Genomic DNA, 19,813 nt, shown 5'->3' on the forward strand with positions numbered 1-19,813 from the left:
AGATCACCCTCCATGACCCAGGACCACCACTCCACCTTTCTGGAGACACTGGAAAACATGAAGGTCCTACCAAACACCTTGATATTGGGCGATTTCAATTACCCTACCATTCACTGGGAAAACTACTAGAGTACAAATTCCCAGGCCCAGCGATTCCTGGAATTCATCAACTCAAATGCCCTGGATCAGCTGGTAAACCCACCTACCAGAGGTGAAAACATATTAGACCTGGTCATCACCAACATGGGCGACAGGTGTTCCACACTGGAGGTCAACCCGCCACTAGTTAGATCAGACCATAAACTAATCTAACCCGTCACTGGTTAGATCAGACCATTAACTAATCACTCTGGATGTCCTCACCCCACCAGTACCCCCAACTAAGAAAACCACAGTAAAAAAATTTTCTAAAGCAAACTTCACCTTACTTAAGACAGAGGTGGTTAGTTTCACAGCCCCCACGCTAAAGGATAATGCTGCCCAAGATGCAGAAACCTTTACAAATGCACTCTATGAGCACCTACAAGGATGCATGGATCGTGCCATCCCTAGCAAAACCAAGACTCACTCCTCTAAGAGAAGGAAACCAGTTTGGTGGACCCCTGCAATAAACAGGCTATACAATAGATGGAGGAAACTAGTTCAGAAAGAAAGCAAATCCCAGGAAGGAAAGACATCCCTGATCAGTATTACTAAGAAACTGAGGTCCCTCATGAAATCATCCACGGCTCGCTTCGAAAGAAAAATAGCGAAGGATTCAAAAGATAACCACAAAGCCTTCTTTAGCTATGTTAAGAATCTAAGTGGCAACTCACAGATATGCAATGAACTAGTGCAAAATAGCATAAAATATACTTAACCTACTGATATTGCCAACATCCTGGCAGATAGATTCAGTGCAAACTTCACCCCCCTCTCACCTCCAAAAGGGCCCACAACAATACCAGAAAAGTGTAGTGTCCCAAAAATCACAGACGCACAGGTGAAAACAGCCCTTTCAAAAGCCAAAAACACAGCGTCAATGGGACCAGATGGTGTCCCAGGCTGCGTCTTGCACGAACTACAGAACAAACTAACCTCCCACCTAAACACAGTGTTCAGCCTCAGCCTCTCCACAGGCTACGTGCCGATAGAATGGCGCACAGCAACGGTTATTCCTCTCCACAAATGAGGGGCCATAACTGACCCTGGTAACTATCGCTCCATAAGCCTGACTAGCCTGGTCTGCAAGGCTATGGAGCGCATCATCATGGAACTCATTAACAAAGACATTGGGAACCTCCAAACACTTGACCCGACCCAATTTGGCTTTGTTAAGGGCAGATCAGGCCCACTAAACCTGGTTGACTTCTTTGAGACAGTCACCAAGGCCATAGATGAGGGAAAGGTGGTTCACACAGCCTACCTTGACCTCGCCAAGGCTTTCAACACCATTTTCCACTCGGGTATTACAGAAAAACTCACCAGCCTGAACATAAACCCCTATGTCACGAGATGGGTTGCCAATTAGCTTATCGACAGAACTCACACGGTAAGAATAGTGGGCTCCAGGTCTGACTCTAAACCAGTCACAAGTGATGTCTCGCAAGGCTTGGTCCTGGGACCCCTAGCCATAATGGCTGGCAGGTCAGACACCTAGTTCTGGCAGACATCAGGGCCAAAAAAAGAACAGTCTTCTAAGAACAGTGCTGTAATGAAGCTGAAGCAGCAAACTCAAGAGGAGCCTAAGTCAATTTTGGCAAAACAAAATTAAGCTCTCAGGAAGGAGGGACAGGCTTCCTGGGAGGCCTAATGTGAAGGATGCCTTTAAGAAACTGTTTGGCCTGAAATCTAGAGGCTAAAGGGGAGTCAAAGGCAGACTAGCATAACTAGCTGATAGGTGGGCCTTAAAAGAAGAATATGCCAACCCAGCATTGAGCAATTCACACAAATAAATAAGAGAGAACCAAAGGAAAATCCACAGAAAGTGGCACCGGTTACAAGAAAGGCACCAGACAGAAAACCACCTCCATTTGGTAAGATTTTTTAGTTGTGGGTTTACTGGCCTCGTGCAGGACCTGAAGCACATCCTCAGAAAAAAGGTGTCTGTATAGGATCAAAACCCTATCACCCACCATGTCAGATAAAAAGTGGACAAGTGGGGATGGATGAGAGATCCCGTGTCTTGTGTGATTAGTTCCACCATGTGAGATAACTTGTGATGATTGCCCTTGGCATGATGCAGAAGAGGGAACCAGTGTTGTCTGGGCCAAAAGTGAGTCACCAGCAAGAGTTTGAAAACATCCTGTTTTATCTTGAACAGGACTTTCAGAATGAGAGGAAGGGGAGGGAAAGCATAAAGGGGCATCCCCTTCCAAGAAAAAGAGAGGGCATCCACCTTCCAGGCCAGAGGAGGAAGCTATCTATTCTGAGTGGAGGCAACTGAAAGCTGCAGAAACCAGCAGACAAATGAGCATTCAGACTGACGAGCAAAGATGGCGTTCAAACTTGTAGCAAAGAAGGTCAGAGGATGGTACATCTGGGCATCACCTTTATGCTCTACGCTGTGTTCAGATATTCATGTGACAACCAAAAGGCTTTGGTATACTGGCCGGATGTTGGGCTGCACTTTGCAGGGGATCCCTATTGTAAAGAATACTGCAACAGTAATATGGAAGGACATCTACAAATACAACACTCCCATGCACAAAAAAATCATAAACCTTCTAGATTTTGTTGCATACTTGGGAGCCTTATAAATTTCTTCTCATTGTTTCTTTGCAAACTCCTCTCTGTTCTCTTTCCAAATATTTTCTAATCTCCTCTTAATATGTCCTACTAATTAAACATTTTTTTTAATAGCAGTTTTTATTCGAAACTCAGCTACAAACTCTGCCTGAACTGGTCTTTCACTTAGCACTCCACCAGCAGTTTCTTTTTGCCTGTACTTGGTTTAAATCTCCGATAGCGAAGGCAGTAAACTATTTGCAATCTCAAGTTTTCCTTTGCCTAATTTCTTTTAGAAGTATGTCAGCTTCTACCTTCTGTAGTGCATTAAACCTTGAATAAGCCACCTATGACTTTCATATATGTTAGTCTCTGCTGCTCTCCTGATTCGGTCCCTGCTTGAAATTATCAAGGAACTCATAACATATATTACCAAGTTTTAGACCTCAGAATTCCAGAACACAGAATTCTAAGACCAAAACATTGAAAAACACCAAAAAAATAAATGTTCAAAATGTAATTTTCTAAGGAGCAGTTCTCCTTCTCATAACTGCCCTGAGGGGGACCTCTCTTACACCCAATGCAATGTTATTCTTACCATAAATTCCTGTGGCTCAGTTGTATAAATAATTTCCATACAATTTTAATCTCAAAATTCTGTGTTTTATAATTCCAATATTAAAACAATTGCAGGAATCATGCCCCCCTAATCACACCCACCACATGAGCAATGTTAGGCTGACAGGTTGTCCCCACACCCCTCCTGGCCAATATATGTTTTGCCAAGGTTTATTGTGGTGCTGCTAGCATTTTAAACTAACGACTAGCATATATATCTCCAATTTCCATTTTATTTCTTCTTTACCTTTTACAAACAACATGAATTAGTTACCTGTCCACAGTACTGTGTAACCATAAAAATATTGCTCTCTTTCTATCACATACTCCTTACCGTTTCAATAGCCATTTCTATAGCTGGACTGTCTTCAGTGTTTGGACACTTAAGAAAGTGCTTCAGTGCCTGTAATTAAATGCAAAATATTTGTCAATGTGTTAAAAGTCAAACTGCTAAAATGTAAATCCTCATTTACACGTGAAAACTAACAACAGCTAAGTAGAAAAATGGCCAAACTGCATAGAAGAAAGAAGTAATAAATAACAAATATGTGACTATCTACCATATCAGTTGATCTTGAGGGAACCTCTGCAGTGAGTAAAAATGAAACACTTCTTTCCTGTGTCGTGGCACATGCTTGTTTAAAAAAATTCAAGTTCCCCTCCTCAAACAGCCCAGGATGAAGTTTGTGCATAACCCAACTGCGCTTAGTGTTTGAGAACAGTTGAAACCAGTAATTGTATGCAAAATCATAGAACTACACAAATAAAGTATACAGTATAAGATTTGTTTGCAGGAAAAAAGTTCACTGTAAGGTCTAGGACAACAGAAGAATGTGTCAACAGGGGCCACACGGTATGAAGAAAGCAGCCACTGCAGAGGATTTCTTGAAAATCAAATTATATTGTTAGCATTTACGTATCAGTTATGCATGCATTACTTTAAGGGATCATCTACAAAGCTTAACACAGTTGTAGAATCTGAAGCATTAGATCATACAAGACTCTGAGACATTAAAAGGACTGCAACAGATATAACAACATCATTCAGGGAAAAAAGCCCTCATAAACAATTTTCATATCCTGGAATGAAGATCCAAACTGTAGTGCTTAGTGAAGATGCACATTAATGAGAAAGTGACTACAAAGGACATGATCTTACAACTACCAAATGAGCACAGCCACGCTTCTAGTCAGACGCCCTGTATGGCACTAGTCAAACGTAGGTTGGTCTCCTGATAGAGATGATGCAAGGGGCAAGTCACCTTGACAAAGACATGGCCATTAAGAATGGGCTAATGAAGGCGAATATCACATAAGAGAAATGGGTAAAATCACTGAATGGGGTGGAAACAGAAACCAGTAGGTTCAGATGAAGACGTGCTCAATGTGTTTTGTATAAATCCCTCATAAGTAACTTCCTGGCTGAATAAGGATCTCTGAAATCTCTTCTGGGAGGCTCAGTAGGTAAATAATTGCGAAGAAAAATCTAAATCTCAACAAGTAGTTTTCTTCTTTGGGCAACGCAGTATCCACTAGCTGAATTTACACTGGGTCATGACTTATCAAAGACTGCAAGGCTGGAAACTCAAGTTCTTCAACACCACAGGCTGCCTTAAAAAATAGATTCGGTCCATCTACTAGAAACATCCTCAGCAGGTATGGAATCAGGGGAAAAGTGGAGGTAAACAAAATAAACTTTGATCTTTCTACTTGAAACATCATGAGCAGGCATGAGACCTGAGGGAACAGAGAAGCAAATACTGTAAACAGCCTATCTAGCAGAGAAAAATATAGTTATGTAGTTAACTTACGATAATCATACGTTTGACTAGATTACTGTTGCAGTATCCATTACATACAATATGTATCCTGCATGGATACTATATGCTTGGCCACTCTACAAATTTTAGGTGGGCTGAATATAAGATTGCACAAGAAAAGATGTTTCAAAAAAGAATAGAATTAGATGATAAACCATATAGAGAAAACCTGAGATTTTCTGATGTACCTGAGAAGCTGGAAGGAAGAGACAGACTATATAAATTTCAAGAAAGCATAAATAAGCAACTGGACTGGTATTCCACAACAAGAATTGTTAATTGAAAGGGACATTGTGTGTATGCTCCAAGCCTGGCTATGAGAAAACAATCTAGACCTTAATAGCAAAAATGCAATCTTACCAGCAGAAGGAGTTGATTCTGACAAAACTGTGGCAGAAGGACAAAGCACTAAAAGGGGGAGTCAGCAGAGTGTTTTTGGAGAATGACTACTCACTGTACACTAGGCAAAAGACAAATAAATGTATTACATTATATATGGAATGATGAGAAGCAGTCATGAGATTCAAACTGCTGTAACCCAGCTATCTTAAAAATATGCTTCCCTGGAGGAACAAAAACATTTTTTGATGAAGTACATGCTAAGGAAGAAATAAAAAATGTTGTCCAACAAAAAGTGAGCTGTGAAATGGAAGGAGATTCTGCTTTCAGATAATAAAGACCACAGAGAGACTGTGCCAGTGCACATTTCCCAGTGTTTCAGCGTAAAATGCTTGACAGAGGGAAAAAGCACAGGAGTTGACTGCAATAACTGAGAGTGCACTGCAGATAAAGCAGAGTCAGGATTTGGGAGACAGCGATGAATAGGAATCGAGAAATAAAATCTGGAAGTATTGGACTTTCTTGGACCATGTTAAACCTGCAGGGGATCCTAAAGCATATGCCCTACTTCATGCCATTAATCTTCAGAAAAATACTCAAGAGGGGAAAGAGGAGGGAGAGAGTTAACTGTAATTAAAACAATTTTTTCTTAACAGTTTTATTTAAGTGGTGCATGATTTCCTTTGCATGTTATAAAGTAAATTATTTTTTCAGTTATTTTTAAGTGTAATGGAGAAAATGTAAACAGGTGCTTTTGTTTATTCTTTTTGTTTCTTTCTCCCTTTTTCTAGTTTTAAGAAATGTAGGCATTGCAATGTAAAAAAAGGATTTGGTTAAAACAGCATGACAAAGGAAAAAATTACTGTGTTTTTTTTCTCATTGTTGCTTAGGGGAATTTCTGGGTTAAGGCCATTAGCTTTATATAGCAACATTTTAACAAAAAGCAAGTAAATGAAAAAGACTACTAAATATTATAAGATCCTTTTTCTAGTAAATAATCCTATATCTGGTTCTCATGTCACTAGTAGACAATCTGATAAAGAGAAACTGGCTTGGAGAAAATGTTCTCTGAAAGCACTCAAGCGTATTCCCAGCTGGGAGAGCTATAAAGATAAGGGAAAACCAAACAGCTCTTAATAGAATCACAGGCTCTACCATATGTCTTTGCATGGATAATCTTTCTTTCTGTTTAGCTCGGGTCTGTGTGTGTGGTGGTCAGTTTGAAACTTTTGTTCCTATTAGGAGGGTAAAACTTCAATATTTAAAGATGTACATAGTTTTGTGTGTTATTATTAAGTTAGTAGGTTTTCGGGGGATTTTGTGTGTGTGTGTGTGTGTGTGTGTGTGTGTGTGTGTGTGTGTGTGTGTGTGTGTGTGTGCATTTTTATTTAAGGGTTTTCAATAAAACAAAAAGTTCTACAAGATGTAACATAGGCTCAAATGGAGATGACAAGAAACAACTGTATAAAAGATTAACCTGCCAAACAGTGCATGCATGTAACACAAAAGCTGGAACTTAACATTTAACAAAAAAGATGTTATACATAAAAGGTGGGAATAATAATCCCTCAAGAATATGATTCTTTCTATATTGTCATTAAATGTTAATGGTCCCAGATAAATACAAAAAAGAAAGAGTAGTGAACTACATTTAAAAATGTAAAGTGCAAATAGCTATGCTACAGGAGGCACACTTAGAAAGAACTGAACAATGCATGAATTTGATAAAGAAAGGTTTTCAGGATGGTTATTCAGTGGAATACCTGGGGCAAAGGAAGACAGGAATACTTGTATTAATTTCAAGAGGAGCTCCAATAGTAATAGAAGAGGAAAAAAGACAATAATGGTAGATTTGTAGTACTAAGGGGTTACTGGCAAGGTAGAAGGATTACATTGGCATGTATTCATATTCCACTGAAAACTATTATAATAGAGCTAAAGAAAATTCTGGGAGAAATAATCAGCTTTCAGCAAGGAATATTACTTATAGGTGGGCTTTTGAATTTGATTTGCAACAGCAAAGATGTGTCGGGGGGCACAGAAAGGAAAATATAACAAAGGAAGGTAGATTTTTTTAAAGAAATTTATGACAATATTTGGCATGGAAGATGTAGATTCAGTACTAGGAATTCAGAGTCCATTTACATATTATTCCCCAAGATACAAAAACTGGGCTAGACTAGACAAAATGTACATTTCACAGGGGCATGTGCATTTAATTGAAAGTCTTGATATGCATCCAATAACTATTTCAGATCATGCACCAATAATAACTAAAATAAAAACACAGACTAATGAAATAAAAATGAGACACTGCTGCTTTCCCACCAATCTGCTGAAAACAGAGGAACTTAAGGAATGGACAGTGGAAATTAGTCAGGAGCTACTAGAGAAGATAGAAACTTCTTCTGAAAATATAGCTAGGCAGTGGGATAAAATTAAAGTGGAATTTAAAAATAGGGTGGAAATAAAAGAAAGGGAAATATGGTTAAAAAGTAACAAGAGGGATTGACAAATATTAAAGTAATGCAAAATAGGGGGAATCTCATAGAACAAGAAAAGGAGCAACTACAGAATAATAAGCAGAAAATAAGGGATTACCTTGATAATATGCATGAGTTTAGAAAGACTGCTGTTAAGCAACTGAGCACAAAAACTCACAGACTGTCACTAAGCTTAGGGAGCCTATAACAAGGAAAATAACAAGGGATCCTGTAGAACTATTAGAAATATTTTGGAAATTCTACAAAGGTCTGTATAAAGCAAAGAAATATGGAAATAAAGAAAAGGTAAAAATGGAAATGTTTACAGAAAAATTAAATATGCCAAGGCTAGAGGGAGAACAGGCTCAATTACTAGCAGTATAGGAGGAGATGAGATAAAAAGTGATGTATAACCAATCTCCAGGAAATTCCCAAGGAATAGATGATATTCCTGTGGAAGTTTGGAAACCAGTAGGGAAAAACTGACAAAGATACGGAAGGTTTTGTTTAACAGTGTTTTAAGAGGAGAAGTACCAACATCCTGGAAGAAAGTGGTTGTAGCTGTAATACCTAAACAGGGTAAAGATCCATCAGATCCAGCTTCACAGAGGCCCATTTCAATACTGTATCATGATTATAAAGTGTTTATGTCTATAATGGCTGAGAGAATGGCAAAGGTGATGCCAAAATTGATAGATATGGATCAATGTGGTTTTGTGGAGGGGAGGCAAACATTTGACAACATAAACAAAACACTGATGATCCAGAGGGAAACAGAATGTAAGAAAATGCCATTGTTGCTGGTGGGTTGTGATGCAGGGAAAGCATTTGGCAGAATAAGCTGGGATTTTATGAGGAAAGCAATGGAAGTATTTGCAATTCCTGATAAAATTATAAGGTTGATTAGGAGGATATATGAAGGATCAGGAGTGAAAAAAATGAGTGGGGTCCTCTATGATAATGTCTGCTTGATCAGAGGAACCAAGCAGGGGTGTCCTCTCTCCCCTTTATTATTTGCACTATATTTAGAAACACTGGCAAACAAAATAAAGGATTCAGAAATTCAAGGATATAATTGGTATGGTAGTCAAGAAAACCTAGCTATCTTCGCAGATGACAATTTTATACCTGACAAAAACCAGAAAAGGGCATTAATGGGGACATTACAGTGCTGTGGAACATACTGAGACAATTTCAAACCTTTTCAGGATACAAAATTAATGAAGCTGAAACAAAAGTGGCAAATGATGTACCCATATACAACTTAGTTCAGCAATATCCACATTTATTGCACATGATAAATGATGTATTTAGGAATATGGATTAAAAATGATACCAGTATGGCAGTTAATGATATGTGGGAAGAGACTAAACACAAGATAATAAAAACCTGAGAAAATGGAAGCTCTGTTATATGAATATTGATAGCAAGATACAAGCAGTTAAATGTTTTTTGTCCCTTTAGTCTTATACACTGGACAGACATATTTTTTTTCAATCAAAGGAGAAGTTGTGATAGCAATTAATAAAGAGCTAAAGGATTTTATCTGGGAGGGGAAGACAGCAAGAGTCAGTGAGATAAGCTTATTCTTCCAATAGAATAGGGCGTAGTGGGATTATCCGAACTGAAGGGGTATTTCACCGCCACACAGTTAAGGCTCCTACACACTGCGCAAGCAGAAAACTATAATTCAAAGCGGAAAGCGATGACAAGGAAACAGGGGCAAAGCTCAAGTAACAGGGAGAGACTGGGATTTTGGCTGCAGATCTTTAAGGAGAACAATAATAATTTATTATTTATTTATTTTACATTTGTTGATCAGGATTGTCCAACTGAGCTGAAGAGCCCTTTTTCAGCGGAGGCCCGGGGAGAAAAGCTTCAACATATACAATTTTCATTATAAATTAGCATTAAACAGCAATGTTACAGGATTATTACAAGGCAATACAATGTTATACAGTGTCACTAATCAGGAGTATAGCTAGCATACCTATTTCAAGATGTATAAAAAGAAACATGTCATTAAGATGAGTATAGTTTTTTGGGGTAAGTGGTTACAAAAACCAAGTTCTGTCATAATGTAGTAGCATGAAGGCAAGACAATTACAATAGAATGTTTCTCTGAGGCAATTTGCTTAATAGAGTTCAGAAGACAGTAGAAAGAGTAGTCAAGGAAGATTAGAAAGAGTTAGTGAGAAGAGTGAGTTAAGAGCAGAAAGTAGATTAAGGTAGGAGAAGTAGGGGATGTTACGGTGGGAGAGTGCAGTGGCAGGACTAGTGACTTTTAAAGAGCTCTTTGGTTGCTGTCTTAAATTGTTTAGGATGTGTAAGAGTCCTGATTTCTAGTGGGATCCTATTCCAGGCAATAGTGGGGTGATAGCTGTACATGTTGCATCCAAATTTAGACTTGGGTTTGTAGATTTGTAGTAGGTCTTGGTTAGAGCTTCGGAGAGGTCTGGAGGGAGAATAATGGGAGATGAGAGGGGATAGTGCTGGGCAGTAGGAAGGCTGGTATAGGATAATCATACAGAATATTATATTCATAAAGTAACAGAATGTCTTCTAAGAACTAAGCCAACATGGGAATGGAGAAAGGAGAGTCTGCTGATAGGGAAGACTGCAATTAGGGATACAGACAATAGGCTGGAATATATTGGAGAAAACTGGCAAAGGAACCAAGGTATTGGGAGCAAATAACTAGAAAGGGAAAGGTAATGAAATGGGAAGATGGCAAGAAAGTACAGTTTTGTACCTACCATAAATGTAGATGTCCGATAGATATGCAACTGCAGTCATAACATATGGGTTTCCCTGCCTCAGGCAGCCCTCGGTCGGCCGGATTCCAAAGTCTGGGTCCGACGTCGGCTGATGCGGCATTTCTCTCCGATGTCAGAGCGGCTGGAGTACATAAGCATCAGCCGACGCCATTTTCTTCAGTGTTTCTTGCCCCAGATGCCAGGTGCCCTCCAAGGAAGGCTGTAATCAAATTGGAAGACAAAAACAGGATTCCAGACAAATAAATGAGCAATAAACAGATACACCATAACAGATATCCCCAGCTAAGAGAAACAGGGATAGGAGTGGACCCTAGGCATAGAGGGGTATGGAGGGAGGGAAAATCCGACTGCAGTTGCATATCTATCGGACATCTACATTTATGGTAGGTACAAAACTGTACTATGTCCTTCAAGAATGCAACTGCAGTCATAACATATGGGTAGAATACCATAGCTTAGCTGGGGGAGGAGGAATGCTCTAGGAAAAGATGGTGTGGCAATCAAACCCTGCAGAACTGCCGAAGCAAAGCCTGCTCTGGATCTGGAGTATAGAGGGAGATTGTAGTGTTTGGAGAATGTATGCACGGAGCTCCATGTAGCAGCTTCTAGAATGTCCTTAGTAGGCACCCCTCTTAAGAATGCTGTAGAGGTGGCTGTAGCTCTGGTGGAATGTGGTCTGACATTGGCTGGAACAGTCTTTCCATGAAAGGAATAACAGAATCTGATGCAATGTCCAATCCATTTTGAAATAGTCTGTTTTGAAATTGCTTTTCCTTGGACTGCAGGGGCGTAAGCTACAAACGTTGTTCAGACTTCCTACTGGTCTTGGTTCTGTCCAGGTAGTATCGAAGTTGTCTGTGAATGTCCAAGGTATGTAACAGTCTTTCCCCCTTATTCTCAGGATTGGGGAAGAAAGCAGGCAGATGAATAGCTTGATTTAAAGAAACCCTAGATACCACCTTTGGCATAAAAGTAGGGTTGGTCCTTAATGAAACCCTGTCTCTGTGGAAAATTATGAACGGTGGTATTGCCATTAGGACCTGTAGTTCCGAAACCCTTCTTGCTGAGGTAATTGCCAACAGGAAAGCTGTCTTCCATGAGAGAAATTGCAAGTCAACTGAAGCAGCTGGCTCAAATGGAGGTAGAGTCAGTTTTTCTAGGACAAAATTGAGGTCCCAGGCTGGCACTGGAGCCTTTCTTGGTGGCTTAATGTTCTTGATTCCCGTGAGGAATTGCCTTAGCAAAGGATGTGAAAAGACAGGCGGATCAGTGTTATATCTAGCTGAAATAGCTGATGCATGTATCTTTATGGAAGAATATGAGAGTCCATTCTTTAGCATATCTGCCAAATATTCCAGGATGAGTGGGATGTTCAATAATGATGCATCATGTCCCTTGCTGGTATTCCAAATGCTGAATCTCTTCCATTTTGCTAAGTAAACCTTTCTGGTGGATGGTCTTCGAGCCTCTGTTAGCATCCGCTGAACTTCCTTGGAGAGAGATAGGTTGAGGTTATTCATGGGATCTCCCAGGCTGTTAGCTGCAGTGTCTGAAGGTTTGGATGCACTGTTTTGAAGTTGTGTTGAGTCAAAAGTACAGGCCATTGGGGAAGGGCCCACTTCTTGGTGTGACATATGCTCCGTAGTAGTGGATACCAGTGTTGTCTTGGCCAGTCCGAAGCTATTAGGATCCCCTTGGGTCTCTCTGCTTTGACCTTTAGTAATACTGAGGTCATCAGTGGCAGAGGTGGGAATGCATAGATTTTTAGGAAGTTCCAGTTGAATGAGAGAGCATCTATTTTCCAAGCTTGTGGATGGCATGTCCTTGAGCAGAATTTTTGTAGATGATGGTTGAGGTGAGAGGCAAATAGGTCAACTTCTGGCCTGCCCCATGTCGAAGTGAGCTGTGAGAAGATCTTCGGATGTAACCTCCACTCGTGTGGATCTGTGAAATTCCTGCTTAGGCTGTCCGCCAGCACATTGTCTTTGCCTGGAACAAACTGGGATTGTAACTGAATGTTTAGGCTCAGTGATTTTTCCCAAAGATGCATTGTCAGTCTGCAAAGGGGGTAAGAATGGGTGCCCCCTTGCTTGTTTATATACCACATCACAGTGGTGTTGTCTGTCCGTCTCAGTAAATGGCCTTGCTGAAGTTGGTGTTGAAAGGCCTCGATGGCATGCATTACTGCCAGCATTTCCTTTTGGTTTATATGCAGATGTGTTTCCTTTGGAGACCATTGTCCTTGTATACACCTGCCTTCCATGTGCGCCCCCCATCCAAGGTCTGAGGCGTCTGTGGTCATGGTCTGTGTTATCTGTGGTTTTTTTGAATGACATACCTGTGTTTGCCTGGCTTACCGAGGCCCACCATAGGAATTCCTTTTGTAGGCATGGAATGAGCGGTATGGTTGTCTCTAAGTTGTTGCTGTGCTGAGACCATAGGCTTTTAGGTACCATTGAAGCTTTCTCATGTGTAGTCTTGCTAATGGAACCAGGAGAATGCAGGATGCCATGTAACCCAGGGCCTGTAGGAATCTCCTTGCAGTCATCTGGGTAAGTTTTGCCAAACCTTTGAAATAATGAGTTAACTTCTCTTGCTTGTCTTCTGTTAGGTAAGCCATTTGAGAGGCTGTGTCTAATTTGGCTCCTAAGAAGATTATTTGCTGGGATGGCTGAAGTCTTGACTTTTGGAAGTTGACTGTGTATCCCAGAGCTTGAAGTAATCGTATGACATAGTCCAAGTTTTTTGTCAACATCAATTTGTTGTCCGCTTGTATGAGGCAGTCGTCCAGGTACAGGTAAATTTGGATCCCCTGGAGCCTGCAATGAGCAATTACTGAAGCCAGGCATTTTGTGAATACTCTGGGTGCAGTAGATGGCAATGCTGAGAATTGATAATGCTCTGGCCCTGCAAGAAATCTGAGGTATCTTCTGCAGCTGTGTCTGATAGGGACATGCAGGTATGCCTCCTTGAGGTCCAGAGTAATCAGCCAAGACCCCTTGCCCAGCATGGGAAGGAGTTGCTGTAGAGTCAGCATTTTGAATTTTGGTACTATGAGAAAGGTGTTTAATGCGGACAAATCCAGTATTGGTCTCCATTGAGATTCTTTTCTTGGAACAAGGAACAGTCTTGAATAAAACCCCTGGCCTTGTTCTTGTTGTGGAACTCTTTCTATTGCTTTCATCCGAGTCAGCAGAGAGATTTGCTTGATAGCCTCTGCCCTCTGGTTTTGTGGTAGGTTTGGCATGCCTTGTTTTCTTGGTAAGGTATGAAAATGGAACCTGTAACCTCGGTCTATAATGTCCAAAATCCATTTGTCCTTTGTCAATCTGTGCCAATTGTCTGTAAACAGAGATAATTTCCCACCCAAGGGAGCTTCTATTTGTTCCCTGGTAGGCGGCAGTAGAGGAAAGTCATTGAGATTGTGGCTGTGGGGCAGGTGAAACCCCTGTGTCACTTCTTTGGTTTGCTGGCTGCCATTGTCGTCCCCTGTAAGGACCTCTGTATTGTCCTCTTCCTCTGCCACGTCTGTTTTTACCCCTTTGAAATTTTTCAGGATTAGGAAAGGACCAGTTTTTTGAAGGCCAATTCCTACTGAATCTGGGGGGTTGAACCTGGAGGAAATCTTTCACCGTCTGAACTGATTTTGCTTTTACCTCGATGGACTTTAACACATCCTTAGCATTAGCACCAAAAAGCTTGTTCTTTTCCAAAGGTGCATCCAGAAGTTTTGCCTTTACATGATTTGGTAGAGGTTGATCTTTTAACCATGCATGTCTATGAATGACTGCCCCTGTCATAGCTGCCCTACATGAAGCTTCCAGTGCATCATATCCACACTGCAGAAAGTGATTGCTTACTTGCTGAGAGTTATGTACAGCTTCCTGCAAAGACTTCCTGTCTAAAGGATCAGGAGAGGCCAATGTTTTCTGTAAATCTTCTAACAGGAAATCCTGATATTGTAACATATGAAAAAGGCAATTCAAAGCTCTCATAGATAAAGTAGTGGAGGTGTAAACCTTTTTACCCCATCTCTCTAATGACCTAGCTTCCCTGTTGGAGGGCAAAGGATTTTTAGAGGTGGAAGCTGAAACACCTTTAGGTCCCTGAGAAATAGTTTCCAAATCAGCAGTATAGGCCCTGAATAAATGGGAATGTGTTTCTGGGACCCTGTAATACCTGTCTGGCTTGGCTGGAGCAGGAGGAAGAGAATCAGGGGTAACACTAGAGTCAGAATATAAATCATCCAAAACATCAAGCACAGGAGGAATAGCTAAAGGCCTGTGCTGGGGCTTTTTAAGGAAAGTTCGAAGGCGCTTTCTGGAATCAGAATATTCCTGGCCTTGCCACTTGAAATGTTCCCTCATGGTATGCAGAACTTCCCCAAAAGAAATATCCTCAGGAGGGAGGCCGAGGATGGAATCCTCTGCATCCGAGTCCTCATAGGTCTGGAAGAGCTCTTCCTGGCCATCTGAGTGGACAGAGTCCTCAGAATCTTCATCTGAAGGAATAGGGTCAGAGGGTTCAACCCGGGTCCTTTTATCAGAAGGAGGCTGGGATCCTCTCTCAGGATGGGCCTGTGAACCTCTAATCATAGAAATTAAGTCAGCAGCCATAGTCATGATTTGTGTCTCTGGAGTAGGCTGAGGTAAGGCTTTAGCAGTAAGATGCTTGGTCTTGCTGGCTGCCTTAGCCCTAGTGTAGGCCTTAATAAACATGGCCATAGGAGGCCTGGCAGCTCCACGTGCAGGAGTGACCTTATCTACAGCAATGGTGTTGGGCATTTCCTCGGTTTCGGTATCCGGAGGAAAATCAATAACTGGCGTCGGGGTGATATCCGGAATCGGAGTCGTCGGTAATGCGGTGTCTTCGGTTCGGAGCGGTGGAATAACCGTCTCAGGGGGAACTGGAGCACTCGCGGTAGGTTTTGGCGTGGAGTCGGTGGTAGACGCGGGCCGAGGATGTCGGTCCCAGTCTTTTCGTTTCTTGGGAGTTTGCGATGTCGGAAGTTCCAACGGCATTGTATAAGCAAATTTTTCACCGAAAAAATCTTCAGCGAACTCCGCCCGGCGCCTGAGAGTGCGCTTGTTGAAGCGAGCACAGGCTACACAGGCCGAGACGTCGTGGTCTGGGCCAAGGCAAGGAAGACAGTAAGAGTGGAAATCCTTATGAGGTATTTGTTTACCACAAGAAAGACAATTGTTAACTTTTTCAGTAATTTCTGACATCGGCTGAGGCAAGAAAAGGTCCCCAACGGGGTACTTAGCTTTTTTGATGACTTCGGAATTGAAGAATACAGGAGCTGACCGACCGGCACTTGCGAACTGCTTCTGCTTCGGGTACCGTGCGGCAAGAAAGACTGAAGAAAATGGCGTCAGCTGATGCTTATGTACTCCAGCCGCTCTGACGTCGGAGAGAAATGCGACATCAGCCGACGTCGGACCCAGACTTTGGAATCCGGCCGACCGAGGGCTGCCTGAGGCAGGACAACCCATATGTTATGACTGCAGTTGCATTCTTGAAGGACATCTTATTTGGACTGCAGGCTACAGACTGCCTTCCGTATCAAGGATTGGTATCAGTGTATAGGCAAAGAAAAAAAAACAGGGAGGTCTGAAATGAAAGACCAGCACTGGTAGAGTTTTTAGTAGAATCTAGAAAAGAAGTTGCCATTAAGAAAGGAATAATTATCACAGCATACATAATATTGCATGATAACTGTAAGAATCAATCAGAGGAGGTTAGGAAGGATTGGGAATAGAGATCAGATAAGCAATTCACAAAGAAACAATGGGGGGGTATATGTATGTCTGTCAAATATGCAAAACAATCTAGAAGATTTAGGATCTTTAGCTGGAAGTGTTTACATAGTTATTTTTATACCCCAAGCAGACTCCAAAGAATTTTTCCTCAGGTACACAGCAAATGTTGGAGGTGTGATGGGGAAGAACAAGATAACTGAGAACATATTTTCGGGAGTTTAATAAGTTAGCAGACTTTAAAGATTCCCTGCAGATTGTTCTGTCAGAGATGCCTGGAGAGCAAATTGGATTAACTAGGGAAATTATTTTTTGAGCTATGATACAGAATCAGAATTGCCTAGGCATAAGTAAGGCCTTGCTGAGTCTAGTTATGATGGCTGTCAAAAAAGTAATTACTAGAAAATAGAAATCAAAGTCTAAACCAACTTTATTGGAAGTAGTGAAGGTATTAACAGAGGTAAAACAACTGGAACTGGGATCTTTAAAAAGGGTAGGAGCAAATTACATAGGAAAAATGGGAAATGTGGGATCAATACATGTATAGTAGGAATGAGGTTTAAAAGAAGGCAGGATTTGAATGAGCTATAGTGATGGATAATGTTTGCAGCTACAGTTTTGTCCGCACGGTTTGGCATGTATAATGTCTGCAACTGAGACTGTGTTGCTATGGTTTATTTTCATTTATATAAATGTAACATTGCCTATGTTGCAGATGATAATTTAATAAAGATGTTTCTTGTTTAAAAAAAAGGGTGGAAGGAGTCCCACATTCCTAGAATAGCAGCTCTGGAAACATCAAACTTGTTCTGCTTGCTAAATGTGTGAACTGAGGACCAAGTGGATTCTTCTAAAATACAGAGTGCACACCTTTCCAGAAAGCCCCAGATGTGGCAAGTGCTCTACCAGAATGAGTGTTAATATTCTTAGGAGGACTTTTTGCCACAGATAGAACAGCACAACTGAATGGAGGGGGTAAGCCATCTAGCGAGAGTTTGTTTAGAAACAGACTGTCACTTTTTCTTACCATCAAAGGATACAAAAAGTTCAACAGATTTTCTAAAGTCTTTAGTTTTGTCCAGATAATATCTCAACTATCGGTATACATCCATGCAAACAACAATTCTTTCCACCTTGATTTGAGGATCAGGATAGAAAACAGTGTATTGGATGGTTTGGTTAAGAATAAATTCAGATACAACCTTAGGCATAAAGGAAGAGTTGTTTTTCAGACTTAAGTGTAAAGGATAGGTTGGGTCTCAGACTAATCCTGTCCTTATAAAAGATAAGAAAAAAAGATAAGGGCCTGTAATTCAGATTCCACTATACTACAAGTTAAAACTATCAGCAAAGCAGTCTTTTAGATTAGAAATTACAATTTGCAAAATGCTTAATCCTGAATACCCAAAAAAATACCCAAATGGTCCACAGGATTAAGCATTTTGCAAATTGTGGAACAGACTGGGTGGTCTATTTGGCCACATGTTCCTGTTCATCCTTTTATGTTGGGCAAACATCTAGACCTTTTAGAATAAGAATGTCTGACCATCTAAGTGACATTTGAAACAAACGAATGACGAATGCTCTTTACAAACATGTATGTGATCACAAATCAGCAATATTTCTTTTTGTATTATTGACAAGATAGTGGATGATAGAGTAAACAAGTTAAGGTGGCATAGTATTTTGAATGATAAAGAAAGGATGTGGATGATTAGGCTAGGAGCTCTTTTTTCTCCTGGTCTAAATGACCACTTATAACTGGTATAATCAGAGTAAATTATTACAAATTAGACTGTTCATTCATATACTATAGAGGCATTTTCAGTTTTTGTTATTACTGGCTTCTTGATATCACTGTCTCTTTAATTACTTGATTGGGACGTAGTGCTGGATGTATATAAAGAATGTTACATAATGATAATGGTATTCACTGATGAAGGCAAAACTGCCGAAACCGGTTTGATTCTACACCTATTCTGCAATAAACTCAGGTATCACTCTTGGTGCTGGCCTCCTTTTTTGGATTTGGACTTTGCTTTTTGGCCGTTTGCACCTGCCTTACGTGCGGAGTTCGTTTGGGCTTGGATTACGTTGGTTTACTTCGCTGGGGGCTCCTGAGTGATCGGATGCATGTTAAGGTTGTGTATGCTGCATTTTTATTTTCAGTACTTTATTTTCGTCAACTATTCAAATACCCTACTTGGACTATCATTTACTGTGACTTGCAGGTAGAAAATAACATCATATATATTTTTTGGACTTATACCTTGTTTGGTGAAGTGTTTTTGCTCACTCAAGAAATGCTGTTCATCAGGTATGGTAGCGTTTGAAATGTCCTATGTCTGAAACATGAGTTTAAACAGGACCGAGATGGTGGCTTACAGTTAAGGATATTTATTTCTGGGAAGCTAAGGTCTTTGGTTATTTAGTCAATCTTATGGGACTGTGACAATAGGATTGAAGGATCGTTATGGCAGATGGAACCATTGCTGACCTTTATGTTTTTCATGCAAACCTTCTGTCCGCCATATTGTATTGCATTTGCAATCATAGGATTATAGGGCAGGTGTGTGCTTATGGACTTACTTGGGCCTTTGGAACAGTTTAATACACATTACTGATGCTCAATATACAAGGCTTGGTTATAATTTGTTACAACTGATTGCGACAACAGGATTGAAGGGTCGTTGTGGCATATGGATTACAGGGGCCTTTGGGACAGTTCGTAGAGGCCGCAGTATTGAATTGCTATACTGTTTTGCGACAATAGGATCGAAGGATCGTTGTGGCATACGGAGTAATTGGAGGTTTAATTCATAAATCTTTGGACTAAAATTTGGCATATTTTCCTGGACTGCAACTGTGACAATTGGGCATTATTTTGTATATTGAACTTTGGATAATTACAACAGGTACCTATGGTATACTGTTTTCCATGTTTCACATGTAGGAATTCTGGTTACAATTTGTATTGTTTTACAGAAAATATATGATCGAAGATTTTTGTGGCATATGAATACTAGGGTCCTTTGGGGCAGCCTATTATATATTCATATATTAATGGTGAACTATTTTGTGTATAATACACCTTTTGTGAGTCACGGTTATTTTATAGGGCTCATTCACTCACATATTTGTGGGATTTTATATTAGTGTATCGCATACAAGACTGGATGCTTTTTTTATATTACTTATTGTTTAAACTATAGACGCTATTGTTCATACCGAACTATGTCTGCTTCTTTATAATATTTAACATACCAGGCTTTGTATAGTTGTTTTCACTGAATATCAAAGATTAGGTGGA

At 40.5% G+C, this 19,813-nt stretch overlaps 1 protein-coding gene across 1 annotated transcript in view; it reads right to left on the reverse strand.

Annotated features, from left to right (window-relative positions):
* Nucleotides 1-19,813, reverse strand: part of WDR19 (WD repeat domain 19) — a 3,663,919-nt gene that overhangs the window by 960,099 nt on the left and 2,684,007 nt on the right. Inside the window, exon 28 of the mRNA XM_044062937.1 lies at nucleotides 3,659-3,727. Coding sequence (XP_043918872.1) covers nucleotides 3,659-3,727 — 69 coding nt within the window. The remainder of the gene's footprint in view (nucleotides 1-3,658; nucleotides 3,728-19,813) is intronic.

This window comes from Protopterus annectens, chromosome 2.part1 (assembly GCF_019279795.1).
Source record: "Protopterus annectens isolate FY-2018-M chromosome 2.part1, PAN1.0, whole genome shotgun sequence".
NCBI lineage: Eukaryota > Metazoa > Chordata > Ceratodontiformes > Protopteridae > Protopterus > Protopterus annectens.